Source organism: Balaenoptera borealis, assembly GCF_965194805.1.
Source record: "Balaenoptera borealis genome assembly, chromosome: 17".
NCBI lineage: Eukaryota > Metazoa > Chordata > Mammalia > Artiodactyla > Balaenopteridae > Balaenoptera > Balaenoptera borealis.
In genome coordinates, this window is record NC_138876.1 from 27722790 (window position 1) to 27739530 (window position 16741).

A 16741-nucleotide genomic window follows, 5' to 3' on the forward strand; every position below is an offset into this window, starting at 1 on the left:
GTATAACCAGTTCTCTAAGCATGCGGGTATCTGTGAATACATTAGCTCTTTCAGGCCAGTAGGATTAGTTTTGTAGCTTAAAAGCATTTTCATTCTAACTAATTTATTAAGGTACTATTGTAATATACTGAGTTCCTATTAAGAGCAGCAAAATAGACTTTCAAAATAAAAGGTACTCATCTACTAAGAAATTCACTTAAAACTCCTTGAAAAATATACAACTTAATGCATTTGGACAACTCAACAAAAACAACTATGATTACAGTATGTAAATGTTATCAGCCTTGAAAATCTAAAAATAAATATACAGATGAAACTGGCTGGAAGGTAGAAGAGGGTGAAAAACCCTATTAGAGAATTGTGGAATAAATAATGTCCTCATTTTATAAGTATATTTATAAAAAATATTTTCTATGCTTGATTGAACAATGGAACTTTAAGTATTTTTTTCTTTTGAAAACAACAGGATGACTGATGAGGTAGATTGGAATAAAAACATTACAGTATTTGAAAAGGGGGTAAGAGGGGTAAGGTGGTACGAAATAAACCCCCGTTTACCATAGTATGAAGTCAGTGGACAATATCTGTGATTGGTAAATCAAGACACAGCAATATAAGAATACTATATACAGATATGATGAAAAATGCTAGAAGCCCAAACAGAAAAAGTTATGGGTGGCTGCTTTTAGGAAGTAGAACTGGTATGAAGAATGATGGGGCAGAAGTCTACTGCTTTTCATTATAAGCTCTTCTATATTCTTTGATTTAAAAACAATTTTCAGGGACTTCCCTGGTGGCACAATGCTTAGGAATCCGCCTGCCAGTGCAGGGGACACGGGTTCGAGCCCTGGTCCAGGAAGATCCCACATGCCACAGAGCAACTAAGCCCGTGTGCCACAACTACTGAGCCCATGTGCCACAACTACTGAAGCCCGCGCGCCTAGAGCCCATGCTACGCAACAAGAGAAGCCACCGCAATGAGAAGCCCGTGCACCGCAATGAAGAGTAGTTCCAGCTCGCCGCAACTAGAGAAAGCCCGCGTGCAGCAATGAAGACCCAACGCAGCCATAAATAAATAAATAAATAAATAAATTTAAAAACAACTTTCAAATGTACATGTACTATTTTGATAAAAAGAAAGGAAAATACTCAGCCATTGTTCTTTTTCTAATAATTCCCTGCATCTTTAAGTGATTGTCCATATATAACTATATAACTCAAAAGGGATAAAATAAAGTGTGGATGACTACACAAACCCACAACAATTACACTAAGTTCTCAGAGTCTTGCATCAGTTTGATAATGGTTATAAACAATGGAAACTACTTAACAGTTTGTAGACATCACTGAACTGTGAACTAATCTTTTAAGGTTAGAACTGTATCTTATCCAGCTTAGTCTCCATAGCAGAGACTGGAGTCTAGAATCTGACATACAGTAGGATTTCTATAAATGCTTAGACACAATTTTAAAAGACTTGGGGGTACAATTTACTAGATCTATGTCCAGGTCACTTGAATATATAAGCTTCTTTAACATGACAGAAAACATAATTGCTAATTAGAAATAGGCTTTCTAACAAATACTAATTATACTAATTTTAATTATAGGAATCTGAAGAGCGGTTTAATAGTTTAATCTCAAAAAGCACAAATTTTTAACATACTTTCTGGGTTTTCCTTATAGTTGGTGTCATGTCCTTAAAATAGTCAGGTTCCAGTTGTTCTAAAGCATTTTGCTGTGTTGCCACATTCCCATTCCCTCCTTCAATCTTTACACTTGTGGGTGCATCTTCATCCCAGGAAGTCCACTCTTCAACATCTGTCTAAATTTAAATGATCAACATTGTCAGCCACAAAATTCATCATTTATTAGAAAAATGAGCTTTCTAAAACATTGGTTATTCAAACTTTTTGAACAATGGGAAAATACAAATTTTATACCACATACCAAAACTAGATGAAAAGTTTAAAAGCAATATTCTATGAGTTAGACATTCTGTTCTACCCATTAAAAAAAAACAACAAAACAAAAGAAAATTTTTTTGCTTTAAAAATTGAACTGACATTAAAATTACAGCCCACAGAAGAAGACTTGGAACTTGCAATCTAACCTTAACCAGGTTTATTGCCTGATAAAATAATAACATTCTTTATAGTATTTAAATAAGATAGAGTCCCAAACATAATATTCAACATATCCATGAAGTAACCTGCAAATGAACAATGAAGAAATCTCAACTTGAATGGAAAAAGTCAATCAACAGACACAAACCCCAAGATGATATAAATGTTGGAATTATCTAAGACTTTAAAATAGTTATTATAAAAATGCTCTAATAAGCAATAGCAAACACCCTTAAGACCAATAAAAAAGAAAACCTCAGCAAAGAAACAGAAAATAAAGAACAAAATAAAAATTTTAGAATAAAAAAGTTTAATAACAACAATAAAAATCCTGACCCTGACTACCAAATTAATTTCATGACATACTAATGGTCGGCAATCCAGTTTGAAAAATATGGTTCTGGAACACTTATCCAACATTCAAAAAAAAAATTACCTGCTTAGGAACTGATGAATAATCAACTGTAGTTGGCAAAGTTATTTGGTCTCCACTTAATTTCCGTCCTCTGCCAGATCTAAAACAAAAATGAAATAGTTTATTTCAAGAAACTACCAAAACAAGCATGGGTAAAAAGCACTACGGACAGTAACTTAAGGCTTATAAGAGAAGGTCTTTTTCAATTTTTGAATTATTTATTTTAATAATTAACAATTGTTTGTTAAGATATGAAAAGAAAAGGCATATATCAAATATCTTTTAAAAATTTTGAAAATACTGGACAGGATAACACAATGGCTTTTTGGCTTAGGATTCAGAATTATAGTCAAACTCAGGAGGACTATAAAGCCAAAAACAAAAACACAAACTGATTTCAAACCATGCTCCTAAGAGTACTGTGAATTCTGTTAAGTGAAGCTCTCGGATACCTATGCTGTTTTAACCAGGGTGGCCTGGCTTTTGTTTTACATAGTTGGTTTCTCATTAAGATTACTATTCAACTATTAAGAAGTTTGAAAATCACTGGGTTGAACTATAAACTGTACCCAACAAGTTTTAAGGATTAGTGGGAAAAGTACTATATTAAAGTAGGTAAGTATTGTCACAGAGTTGTTAAGAGCATGGGCTATGGAATCTGTGTAAACCATGGTTTTCAATGTCACTTCTATTAATTATGAATCTAGTTAGAATTACCTATCTCTCAGCCTGAGTATCCTCATCTGTAAAAGGCAGGTATTCAAACCTACATTTGCAAGGTTGTTGTGAGGATTTAACTGACATTTAAAGTAGCTAGACACTAGACTGTGCCTGCTTTTTAATAAGACATTAAAAAATGGTAGCTATTATAAATGGTTAGTCACTTGCTTCATTTCAAATAATCTATGAAGCATCGGCTTAGAACTAGTTGGTAAAGTCAGCTAAGTTTAGAAATCGTACTTTGTTTAAAGGATGAATAAAAAATACAGTCTACTACTAAATTTATGATGTAAACCTGGTATTTTAGACCACATGATCTAGGTTCTTTCTGACAAGAAAAGTTTATTCTAACAAAGGGTCAGTTTTCTTTAAAACTGAACATACAATCAATCCTAAATATATTTATGTTGACAAAAGAAGTTCATAGTGACAACAGAAATGTCCTTAATATTTTTAAATCAAATGCAGTATCTTATACTAAAATCTATATTCAACAAAAGTTTTAGAAAATAACAGATGCAAAGAGAAAAACACCTATAATTTATCACCACTGTTAACACAACTACTTCTTTTTAACCTCCAGCCTCCTGGCATTAATACCCATACTCATCCTGCTTTAACCTAGTTTTTTTCTGGCTATGCTACTTCTAACAATAAATTCGATGCCACTTAATCTTCAGAGTTTTAGTAGTCATAAAATGGCCATTTAGCTTGAGATTACATTTCTTAGCCTCCCTTGCAGCTAGGTGGCTAAGCTCTGGATAATAGGCTGTGAACAGAATTGTGTGTAACTTCTAAATCATATCCACTAAAAAAAAGAGCTGATTGCCCTCCATTTCCTCTTTTATTCTATCCTACTCTTACTGTGTGGGTACTTTTTTCACAGTACTCCTAGGCCAAAAGAAATACCTAACAATTCCACTGATTAAGTAGTTGGGCCTGAACAATTCAATACTTATATATGTCCTATCTGCTTAGTAGCCATTAGAAAAAAATACATATGAATTTAAAGAAAAAATAATATGTTGATTTCACTCTTTAATAACCACAATTACTTATTAATGGAATGTGTGTGCCTGTTGGATACTGCACAGCTTCTCAAGCCTTGGACTCACCCTTATTTTCTGTTCCATATTAATTTTGGTTTAGTACTTGCTTTTAATTACAACCTAGCTTTGCAAAGATAGGTCACCCAAAATACAAGTAAACAAAAACTTATCTCAAATATTCAAGAACATCATCAAAACATACTGCAGGATCTAATGTTGCAAATGTGAACTACCCTGAGCCAACAGTTTGTTTAGCGTTTAATAGACACTATCACATTTATTGTGTTTTGTTGGAAAATTTAAAGTATCTTACAGTACCCCGTGAGTGTAATGCAAGCCCTGAAGTACCTTGGCACATGGTTTAGGAACTACAACTCTAGGGTCTGGTAGTATGATAAAATAGAAGGAATCTGAGTCTCTGAATGACTTAACTGAAGCAGAAGGACTTATCTACCCTGGACTACCTGTACATTCTGGAATATTTAAGAGACAAAAAAAAAAAAAAATCTATTCTGTTTGGGGTTTCTCTGTTAAAGTTTTTTTTTTTTTTTTTAACATAAAAATAACACTCATAATGTAGTATGTAAAGAAATACCTATGGGGGCTTCCCTGGTGGCACAGTGGTTAAGAATCTGCCTGCCAATGCAGGGGACAGGGGTGTGAGCCCTGGTTCCGGAGGATCCCACATGCCGCAGAGCAACTAAGCCCATGCGCCACAACTACTGAGCCTACACTCTAGAGCCTGCAAGCCATAACTACTGAAGCCCGCGCACCTAGAGCCCTTGCTCTGCAACGGGAGAGGCCACCGCAATGAGAGGCCCGCACACCACAAAGAAGGGTGGTCCCCGCTCGCCACAACTGGAGAAAGCCCGCACACAGCAACAAAGACCCAATGCAGTCAAAAATAAATAAAAAGAAAAAAAGAAAAAAAGAAAAAAAAAAGAAATACCTATGCCTAATTCCACCTAACCATCTTAAAACATCCTGATAATAAAACAATTATGTACATAAAAACTTTCTGATGATTACAACAATGAAAGTTAGTTTGTTTATCTCTGAAATTCTATAGTACTAAGAATGTTATTTTAATGGAAGATGTAAGAATTTGAAAGAAAAGAACTGAACCTCTACTTTCTAGATCTGAAAAAATATATAAAAATCTGAAAAAAATATAAAAAATACTAGAGATTAATAAATGAATATTGTAATCAAGATATTTAGCTTAAATATAATATGTCCTGCCTTTTTGTAGTTATATGACTGTATCTAAAATCAGCAAGAAGATAACCAGGTAAATTTGAACATAAAATTTCTTTACCTGCATATTAATCTCTTTAGGAATGAGAATACTGTTGCTAGGCAGGTACAAACTTTAAATAACCGAAACTGTGTGATAGCCATGGTGGGAATCAAAACCTGTGGAAAAAAGCACAAAAATAAATGCATTAAGGTGATTTCATAAGCTATACTAGTGTTCTGAAGTCAACCTGAAAAGTCCTACTATGAACTGTAAAAATCAGACATATTTTTTACTTTCCTTTAGAAAGTACAAATATAACACAGTAAATTTAAAAATTAAAATGTAAATCATATTGACAAGAAAGTTTTGAATAGTTGGGAGGAAAAAAAACCTTTTCAAACTATTCTCAGAATGGCCTTTTAAATTGTACTTAAATTATCTATTTACAATTTATTTATAATTTGTTTTCTATTAAAAAATGAAAAAATCAAAAAAGTATAAAACAGTATATACTGAGTCTTCTGTACCTTTTGAAATTTGAATCATATGAACATATTAATACTATTCAAAATATTTAAAACTTTTAACTTCAAGACAGATACATTTTATCATACCCATTTTGTAGATGAGGAAATTAAGAGAGGTCAAATAACTTATGGGCACATAGCTAATAAACTGGAAGTGAACTATAGAGATCATCTAGTCCAGTAGTTCACACATACTTAAAGAAATGATAACTGGGCCCACCCCTAGTAAATCAATTAAATCATATTCTCTGAGGGGTAAAGTCCAGTTATAGCTAATAAGCCAACAGAGAAGACAGAAAATACTCAATAGAAAAAGTAGCAGAAAACAAGGTAAAGGGGAACAAATATTAGACAGGACAACAAATAGCAAGAGGACAGAATTAAACCCAACTGGAGCAATAATCTCATTAAATGCAAATTTAAAGCCAGAGATTGTTAGATAGGATAAAAAAAGGAATTATATCATTACATGCTGCCTACAAAAAATGTACTTTAAGTATAAAAACACAAATAGGTTAAAAGCAAAAGGATGAGGGAAAAATATACCATTCTAACACTAATCAAAAGAAAGTTAAATTGACTATTTCAATGTCAGAGAGCAGATTTTTAGGGAAAATAATATTAGCAGGCATAAAAATGTTCATTTCATAATGATAAAGGGGTCAGTTAATCAAAAGTACTTAAGAACCCAAAACACATGTCCCTAATAACAAATTATGCCAATATCATAAAAGAGAGGTGACATTACTAGAGAGTCTGCAAATATGAAGAGGATATTGAGAAAGTATTATAACTTTATGCCTATATTTGACAAGATGAAATGGACAAGTTCCTTGAAAGAAACAAGTTATGAAAGCACAGCAAGAAAAAATAGATAACCTGAAAATCTCTGTATTTATTAAAGAAACTGAATTTGTAGTTAAAAATCCCCCAAGCCCAGATGGCTTCATAAGTGAATTCTATCAAATACTTAAGAAGTAATACCAATTCTACACACACTGCCAGAAAACTGAAGGAGACGGATTTTTTATCAACTCACTCTATGAGGCTACCATTACACTGATACTAATCTAAACTAAAGACATTATCAGAAAAGAAAACTAGAGACCAAGTATCTTATGAACAGACACAAAACTCCTTAAAAACAACCAACTAGAAATAGAAGGGAACTTTCTCAACCTGACCAAGGACATCTGTGAAAAACCCATAGTAACATGAGACTTAATGGTGAAAAACTGGACACTTCCCACCTAAGATTATGAACAACATAACCACATCTGCTTTTGTCACTTCTGCTCAAAACCGTAGCAGAGGTTCTGGCCAGTGCAATCAAGGAAGAAAAGGAAATAAAAGGCATTCAGATTGGAAAGGAAGAAGTAAAACTGTATCTATAGTCTATGTAGAAAATTCAATGGAACCTATAATCAACTGTATTTTTATATGTTAGCAACAAATGATCACAAACTAAAATTTTTAAAAATTATAAGAGTACAGAAAATATAAAGTACTTAGGGACAAATCTAATGAAAGACTTATGTATTGGAAACTATAAAATATTGCTGAGAGAAATTAAAAGACCCTTATTAACTTAAAGATCTTTCATGGCTCAAAGACTTGATACTGTTAAGATATCAAATCTCCCTAAATTGAACTACAGATTCAGTGAAATCCCAATCAAAATCTCAGCAAGCTTTCTTCTCTAAAATTTGATAAGCTAATTCTTAAATTCATATAGAAACGTAAAGGACCTATAATGGTCAAAACAATGTTGAAAACAATCAAAGCAGAAGGGCTAATACTACCTGATTTCAAGATTCATTATAAAGCTACAGTAATCAAAATGATGTAGTACTGGAGTCAAGACTGATAAATAGATCAATGCAACAGAATGGAAGGTACAGAAATAGACCCACAAAATGTGAACAACTGAAATTTATGAACATGTGAAGGCCATTCAGTGGAGAAGGGACAGTCTTTCTGACTAATAGTGCTGGAAAAACTGGATACCCATATGCCAAAAAAAAGCCACCAAAACCCAAAAAACTGCAATCCATATTTCACACCATTTACAAAAAGTACTCAAAATGGACCACAGACGTAAATATAAAACCTAAAACTAGGACTTCCCTGGTGGCACAGTGGTTAAGAATCTGCCTGCCAATGAAGGGGACGTGGGTTCGAGCCCTGGTCCGGGAAGCTCCCACATGCTGCAGAGCAACTTAAGCCCATGCACCACAACTACTGAGACTGTGCTCTAGAGCCCACAAGCCACAACTACAGAGCCCGTATGCCACAACTACTGAAGCCCACGCATCTAGAGCTTGTGCTCTGCAACAAGAGAAGCCACCACAATGAGAAGCTTGAGCACCGCAAGGAAGAGTAGCCCTCGCTTGCTGCACTTAGAGAAAGCCACAAGCAGCAATGAAGACCCAACACAGACAAAAAAAACAAAAACAAAAACAAAAACTAAAACTACAAAACTTCTAGAAAAATAAAATTGGACAAAATCTTTGTGACCTGGGTTAGGCAAAGATTTTTTTAGATACGACACCAAAAGCACAATCCATAAAAAGAAATGGATAAACAGGGCTTCATCAAAATTTAAAACTTCTACAATTCAAAAACACTGTTAAGGGAATAAAAAGACAAGCCACAGACTGGAAGAAAATCTTTGCAAAGCATATATCTGATAAAGAACCTGTATCTGGAATACATAAGAACCTCTCAAAACTCAGTAAGAAAACAACTTAATTTTTAAAAAATGGGCAAAAGGTGTGAATAGACACTTCACCAAAGAAGATATACAATGGTAAATAAGTACATTGAAATAATGGTCAACATCATTAATCATCAGAGAAATGTAAATTAAAACAACACTTAGTGCTCGCTTTGGCAGCACATATACTAAAATTGGAACGATACAGAGAAGATTAGCATGGTCCCTGCACAAGGATGACACGCAAGTTCGTGAAGCATTCCATTTTTTTTTCACTTTGTTATACAGCAGAAACTAACACAACATTGTAACACAATTATACTCCAATAAAGATGTTAAAAAAACAAAAACACTTAAAAACCATTACACACACGTTAAATGGCTCAAATTAAAACTACCAAGTACTGTCAAGGACGAGAAGCAACCGTAACTCTCATACACTGGTAGTGGGAAGGTAAAATGATACAGACATTTTGGAAAACAGTTGGCAGTTTCTTACAAAGTTAAACCAACATGTAGCATATGACCCAACCATTCTACTCTTAGGAATTTACCCAAGATAAATGAAACCATACACCCATTCAAAAACGTGTTATTTTTGAATAGCAGCTTTATTTTTAATAGCTCCAAACTGGAAACAACCCAAATGTACATCAACAGGTGAATGGATAAACAAATTGTGGTATAAACATATAATAGAACACTACTCAACAATAAAAAAGAATGAACTACTATTGCAAGCAATAGCATGGATATATCTCAAAATAATTATGCTGAATGAAAGAAGCCAGACAAAAAAAGAATATATACTATATGATCCCATTTATTAAAAAAAAACAACTCTAGAAAATACAAACAAATCTCTAGTGACAGAAAATAGATCAGTGGTGCCTTGAGATGGGGCAGGAAGGGGTGGGAGGGATGGAGTACAAAGGAGCATGAGTAAACACTTTTGGAGGTACTGGATATACTTACTATTTTGATTGTGGTTATGGTTTCACAGGAGTGTATATATTAATCAAAACTGATAAAATTTTACATTTAAAAAATGTGCAGTTCATTTTGTGTCAACTGTAGCTCAAAAATCTAGTAAAAACGATCTAATAAGACATTAAAAAAAAAGTATTATATCACGAGTTTTCAGATTCTGATTAGAATCTTAAAAGAAGTCATTTGTACCATTATTTTATATTGATTATCTGTAACTATGGAGAGCCAATTTTCAGTAGGAAACTAAGTCAATTAGTGACAAGAAACATATTACAGAATTTCTCTAGGAATGGAACTCTGATTTCACAGCAGCATTTCAACATACCATAATAGCTAACTCTTACTCTAATACAAGCTTTCTTAGTGCTTTACATGTAAGAACTCGTTTAATGCTCAGAACAACCCTATGAAGGACTGGAGGTAAGTACTATTTTATTCCTATTTTAGATAGGGAAACCAAGGCACAGAGTGGTTAAGTAAGCTGCCCGAAGACACAGGGCCGTTAAGTTACAAAAGTGGAATCTGAACCCAGGTCGTCTAATGATTGAGTCCTAAAAGATCACACTCATACTGCCTCCCTATGATTAAATCAAAAGATATGATTTATATAAAAGAAATGCTAAGGAACTGGGAACTAGTTAAAGCCGTGGCAACCACAGGATAAAAAAAATTCTCAAAAATGGCAAAACAGGTATTATTTTGCTAGCCTTTTAAACATGGTCATTATTTCCAAATATTTCTTTACACATTTTAGTCACCTATACCATATATGTACTACATATATTATCCTAACAATCACTAATTTAAATATTTCTTAAAATGAGTTTTGGCATAAGTTAGAGTTAAATATATTAAGTAACCATAAGTTTCCTCATTCAGAGACTCAAAATAAATACACAAGAGGTAAAAGGAAACTAAAATTTGTTAATTCATGAGAGATGGTTATTTTTCCAGTATAGAGGTAGAGTAGATCACATGTTAAATCAAGTCACAAGAAATTACAGGTATGTACACGTACACACACACACACACACACACACACACACACACACACAGAGGAATGATGTTTCTGACAATGGAATTTTTATGTTTTAGCTTTTCCTTGCCTTTCATCTGTCATAGGAGGAAAATTACTGAGTCAGCATTTAGAATCATGATTCTTATGTTGGGGTAATTTGAATATATCAATGTATCATCCAACTTCTTAGCTTTCTCAACCAGCAAACTTAAGATACACTGAAGTTAACTTTTCTGTTCAAGGTGAGGCACAAACTAATAACAAAGTTGCAACTAAAACTTATCCTACTCCTAGTCCATCAGTAAAAAGTTTCCAAGCAATCATTACAGTCGGTTAACACCAATATTTGGATTAGAGTGATTCCATAAAACAAAAAAAGAAAACATAATTTAATATTTTTTTCCAAAATAAAAAAACAGTAATAAACAGTAAACAGTATATTTGGACTTCAGTTCTCTACATATTTACTTAAAAGGGAATAAAATGTAACTTAAGTAATAACGATCATGGAGCCAAACGAAAAGGATAGCTGTATGTTCCATCTACGCAAAACTGAGATGCTTTTATTTTACAATTATCTTATATGGGTATAAGCAATGAAATTTAAAATATAACATAAATATTTAAATCTCCCTGGATAAATATACCATCACTGTACTAATATGCTATTTTAAAAAGTATTTCATGTGGATTAAAGGAGAGAGCACTGCTTTGTTTTCAATTACTAGATATGAGCAATAACCTCCTAAAGTCTTGAAAAGAGCATGTAATAATTTTCTCAACTAGTAAGATATTACACTGACTGGTTAAAAATTACGTAATAAAAGATGGTGTTCACCTCTGATTGGGGGGATGGTATAGAAGCATGAGGGAACTAAGGTCTATATCTCAATTTGAGTGGTGGCAACACCAGTTTATTTTACTGTATACACTGCTTGTGTACTATACCTTAATATGAAAGTTCAAAACAAAGCAAAACAAAAATAATAAAAGTGAAACAAAATCAGAAAGCAAGGAAAATGCAGTTAACTCTTGCAGTACCTGATCCTAAACTGCTCTGTCGAGCCACTATTGCCAATCCCTTCTAAAGAAAGGCAAAACACTTTCTACTTCTAGGGTTAGAAGGGTGTAAAGGGCAAGTAGACTCTTTTCAGTAAGAAGAGTTCCAAAAGGCTCCCTTAGCAATGCTCATGCATTTTGTACATGTGCAGGTCGTATCGCCATATGCACTGAATGATTTTCTGAATGCCTATGCCTGGAGTTGGCCTACTGAGAGGATGAAAAGAATGTGACTCTAAAAGAAACTGAATGAAGAAAATATTAAGAATTTCACTGTTCAAGTACCTAAAATACTTCTGTCAAAACCATCCCCAAACAGCAATTTAACAGGATTCAAAAAATGCAACACCTTTGACTCCTTTCTCTTATCCCCTTACATGCAAACTGCCAAAAAGACCTAATTCCATTTCCTAATACTACCCATATTCTTCCCTATTTCCACTGCAATCTCCCTAGCATAAGCCTTTATTACTTCTTGCTGAACTACTGCAAAGTCTTTTTAATTGCAGTATTTTTCTTACTGCACCTTACTGAACCTGTATTTTCTATTTTGTACCATAGTTATTTCTATATACTGTATTCATCCTGTACAATCCTTCCCGTGAGGATCTTATTCATCTGTTACCTCCAGTTACTATTTGCAAAATAAGACGTGAAAGAAAGGTTTGATTGCTTCATTATGAGCAGAATGATCTGAACAATTAAGATGATGAATAAAAGCTTCATTTTAAAGCAAATTTGTCAAGAATAAAATTCTCAACCAAAAGAAAGCAAACTTCCCTAAATGAAGATTTAGCCTAAATTTTCAGAAAAATTATAAACAGAAAAAGAGAGCTAGAAAAGAGACCGTAGAGCATGTGGCACTAGGGAGAAAAGGGGAAAGAGTTGAGGAGATACTCTATCAGGATGTTTTGAAGGGAGAAGACATTTAATATTTAAGGACTGGGGAAAAGAGTAGGTCTCAGGATTTACATGAATGAAGAGTGGAGAATAAGTTTCATATAAAGGCTTGGTAACAATGGTCATCGCCCTGCCACAAATACTGCTATGTGTCATTGTTCAATAAGTATTTGTCAACTTGAATGACTTTAATGGTAACTAAAAATAAAATTTAAAGTTTTGTTCCAACAGTAAATCAGAAAGTGGGACTATTATTGACACCAGAATAGAATTCTCTCCCTAGCAATTAAGAATATCCTCATTCTGTGGAAAAGTTGCTTTTGTGATTAATAAAAGAGAAAAACTAATATTCACTGACTAGCTGCTATGTGCCAAGCACTACTTAAGTATTATCTCACCATAAAACCATCTTATGAGATAGATATTATTGTTCTCTTTTCATAGAATTGAAGCAGAGAGTAAGCTCATGTTTCCATGTTCCCACACCCAATGATCTAGATTCAAATCTAGGTCTATTTAATTCAAAAGCCAAGAATACCTCACTAATAATAAACATTCTTAGTAATTCAGTGATGGTATTATAATTTCCGAGATAAATTTTCCAACCAATTGCACCTGAAATGGGGGAAAATGCAATCATGTTAACCATCAAGCAACACTTTTGATTTTATCAATTACACTGATTTGAAGGCAGGAATCAGTTCTTTGGGACCCATATTTACTTAATGTTCCAATCCATTTCAGTGTGTGTGTGTGTGCGTGTATCACACACACGTATATTTAGCACCTACTATGTAACAGATACTACCCCAGGTGATGGGAAACACTACTGACCCAGTACACAGAAACCCTGTGTACGCTGCTCAACTGTCACAAGCTAGTGACAATGCAAGGGACTAGGGAGGCAGGGCCCCATCAGTCTTGCTCAGTTGGTATTTCTAGGTCTTAGCCAACGCTAAGCACATTGTAGGTACTCAAATATTTGTTGAACGAAGGGAAATTATCATTCCTTGAGCACTCAATATAGTTCTAGACAATGTACCTTCTATGGCCTCACTGGAATCCTAAAGACAAACAAAGGAGGTGAGTTTCACTATTCCCATTTAACAGATGAGGCTCAACTGCTAGTGAAGTTCACATTCACTCACCCAGAAGTTAAAGAGACTGACCCCAAAGCCCAGGCTCTTCCCACACCACATCCCATTTAAGAAACCTCTTCTTAAATTCTACACTCATTGCCTCAGTTGATTTTTGAAACGCTCTCTAGATCACCAGTCTGCGAAGTACACATCTTAAGCTACTTGCATTTTTACTCTGTCGAAATACTTTCTAGAACTGAGAAATGCTAATATAATCTAACTTTAAAATTAAAGTTTCCTTAAAAATTACTACAAAAATACAAAAACTTGAGATGTAGCCGAAATAAGGTTCAGAACCATAAAGCAACCTACCCTCAGCGCTTTTGGACAAATGACATCTCTAGGAAATCAACAGGAATGACAGCTTGGCTGTGTCAAGTGAAAAAGATTCACCTACAATTTTAAAAAAGAATGCTGCATTAGAAACTGAAAGATTAAATGTATCCTTCCTCCCTGTAATTCCATGTAAACTGCTGGCGAGATCTTTTCAGTAGAGTCACTATATCACAAATTGTTAAATAAGCCAAGCCAAAATCTATGTTGGTACACACTAAACAAGTCACTAATTGCTGTATTTCTAAAACTATATTTTTGAATTTTTTTAATACCAAAATTTGAAACACCATAAAATCTAGTACAGTACAGAATATCCTCAAATTAAGTCTGTATATCTCTGAAGTAGGTTAAGGTGTATCACAAGGCTCCAAAAATAAAACCACCTGACCTCACTTAAATTTGAAAAACCAAAGTTCGGTAGCGGTAAGAGAAGGGGAACTAGAAGTAGAACGTGAGAGCGGGGGAACACTGGACCATCTAAGGCAACTCAAAGTCAGGCCCTCAAATACCAGTGAGGCTCTTACAAAGGCAAAGTAAAGTCTCCTGAAAGGCTCAAAAGGAACGAGTTTCATAACTAAAATGTTTTAACTTCAGTTAATTTCAATTTCACTTGAAATTGATAAAAAAAAAAATCATACCCACTGTACAGATGCGAAAAACAACAGGAGCGTTTTCAGGTTGCACAATCCGACGCCATATGTACGGCGTTTGGTGAAAACGCTCTCAATTGCTCCAAGTGGGTGCCGAGTGCACTGGGATTTGGATTTTAGAAAAATCTGCTTGGGAAGGAGCAAGGCTTGTAGAGGAAGGGCAGGAAGAACGGGCAAATTTTCCTGTGGGGGGCGGATCTGGGGACTCGGGAATTCCGGTTGGAGCCCCGCAGCACGGTCTCCCACGCGTGAGCCCGCATGGTGAGGGCTGCACGCCCGGGGCCCGCTCCGGGTCGCGGTTCCCTCACCCCAGAGGTCACCCTGACCCGGAAACAGTACCGTAGAGTGGCAGTCGGCCTCGGTGGGGGGAAACCGGGTGGAGGGGCGAAAAGGAAGGTGGGAGGGCGGGAAGTGCGGGGCAGAGACGAGGGCTAACTGGGGAAGGGCCGAGGACACCCCCCCGCCAAGACCCGGGTCCGGATCGGGATGGGGGTGGGGGAGGGAAGCCCCTCGAGGGCGCGCGACCCGCACACACTCACCTGCCCCTCCCCCTCCCCGCCCGCCCGGCGGAGGCTCCGAGCTGCCGTGGGCTGCGCGCGCACACAAGGCGCGCGCACGCGCGCTGCCGGTCGCTTCCTCGAGCTTGCGCTCCGCCGGTTCAGTCCCAGCCCCGCTCATTCAAAGCCGGGCGCGCGCTCCGTCTCAGCCGCCGCTGCCGCCGCGCAGCTGCCATATTCGCCCCCTCGTCGGGAAACCCTCCCCCAGTCCCCCCTCCTGCCTCTCCTTAGCCCTCGAAGGCGGCTCTCAGTAGTCCCAAACTCTTGTTTCTGCACCCCGCCCCAGGTCCTGTCTGGCCCAATAGGCGAGAGGCTACGGGTCCGGCGTCGGGGCTGAGAGCCAATGAGCGTTGGGGGGCGGGGTGAGCGGCGGAGGCCGGCGTGGCAGCTACCGGGGCTTTGTCAGGAGTAGGATTTTTGTGAACGTTGCTGGCTATACAGGCTGATGTTTTTCGGAGTGCCTGGGCTCGTCCCGTGTTGCTCTAGTTTCTACACACAGTGCCTCCGCTCCAACCATGCCCCCTTTCCTTACACCCACAGAATCCCCATACCAGATGAGACCAAGAGAAATACGTGTTTAGATTGCAAAAAATGAGGGAGTCGTAGCTGTCTCAAGATGATGGATCTGGCCAGATCTCAATCATTCCACAACTTTAGGGGTGCGAAGCGCTGAGTTTAATTCAGAATTTAGGCTCCTGCTAGTAAATTTTGATTGAATTTCCTATAACTGGAAGTTAAAAAGTGGCACTTCACCGTGTCCCTGCATTTGTTCCTGGCTTGCTTACCGAGCTAGCCACTCTTCCAAATTAAGGTGTTCTTTTTCTATGGTTCTCTCTTTGAAGCCTGATTGTTTTTTGTTTCTTTTCATCCTGTATGCTATTAAAAGGCTAGGATCCTTTGCTATTGTTGGTAAGGGGCCCTCAGAAAAGTATCTGCTCCACTGTTGTAAAGTGACTGGTGAGGGAGGTTAGAAGTTTATATAGTCAAAGACTGAAAGCTGTTCATGCAAATTGCAAATTGTTCCTCAACCAGCCTTTTTTTTTTTTTTTAACCTCTTTTTTGGCTACAACTACCTTTGTTCTGTCACCCTGACCAGCACTTACCTACCCACTTAACTTTCCAGTACCTCCACCCCCTCCACCCCACCCCAGTCTATACCACATTTCTATTAATAATTTAACTTGTTTATCCTCAGGAGGGGAAGAAAAAGAATGTTTATTACTTTGCTCTGGAATTATTCTGTGTAACCTTGGATAAGTTATTATATCCCTAAACTTCAGTTTCCTCATCAGTAAAATG

The 16741-nt window shown here is 36.2% G+C and overlaps 1 protein-coding gene across 4 annotated transcripts in view; it reads right to left on the reverse strand.

Annotated features, from left to right (window-relative positions):
- The window catches only part of EBAG9 (estrogen receptor binding site associated antigen 9), a 32242-nt gene extending 16672 nt beyond the window's left edge, over nt 1-15570 (reverse strand). Inside the window, exons 1-5 of one of the 4 annotated variants that reach the window (XM_082364480.1) lie at nt 14874-14992; nt 14212-14292; nt 5629-5726; nt 2563-2641; nt 1667-1825 (exon numbers count right to left, since the gene is read on the reverse strand). In XM_082364480.1, the coding sequence (XP_082220606.1) occupies nt 1667-1825; nt 2563-2641; nt 5629-5711 (321 nt within the window). In that variant the 5' untranslated portion in view covers nt 5712-5726; nt 14212-14292; nt 14874-14992. Of the gene's footprint in view, nt 1-1666; nt 1826-2562; nt 2642-5628; nt 5727-14211; nt 14293-14873; nt 15163-15424 lie in introns of those variants that run through there. The other 3 variants (XM_082364477.1, XM_082364478.1, XM_082364479.1) reach the window with 3 other exon arrangements.
- Between the last annotated feature and the right edge of the window lie 1171 nt (nt 15571-16741).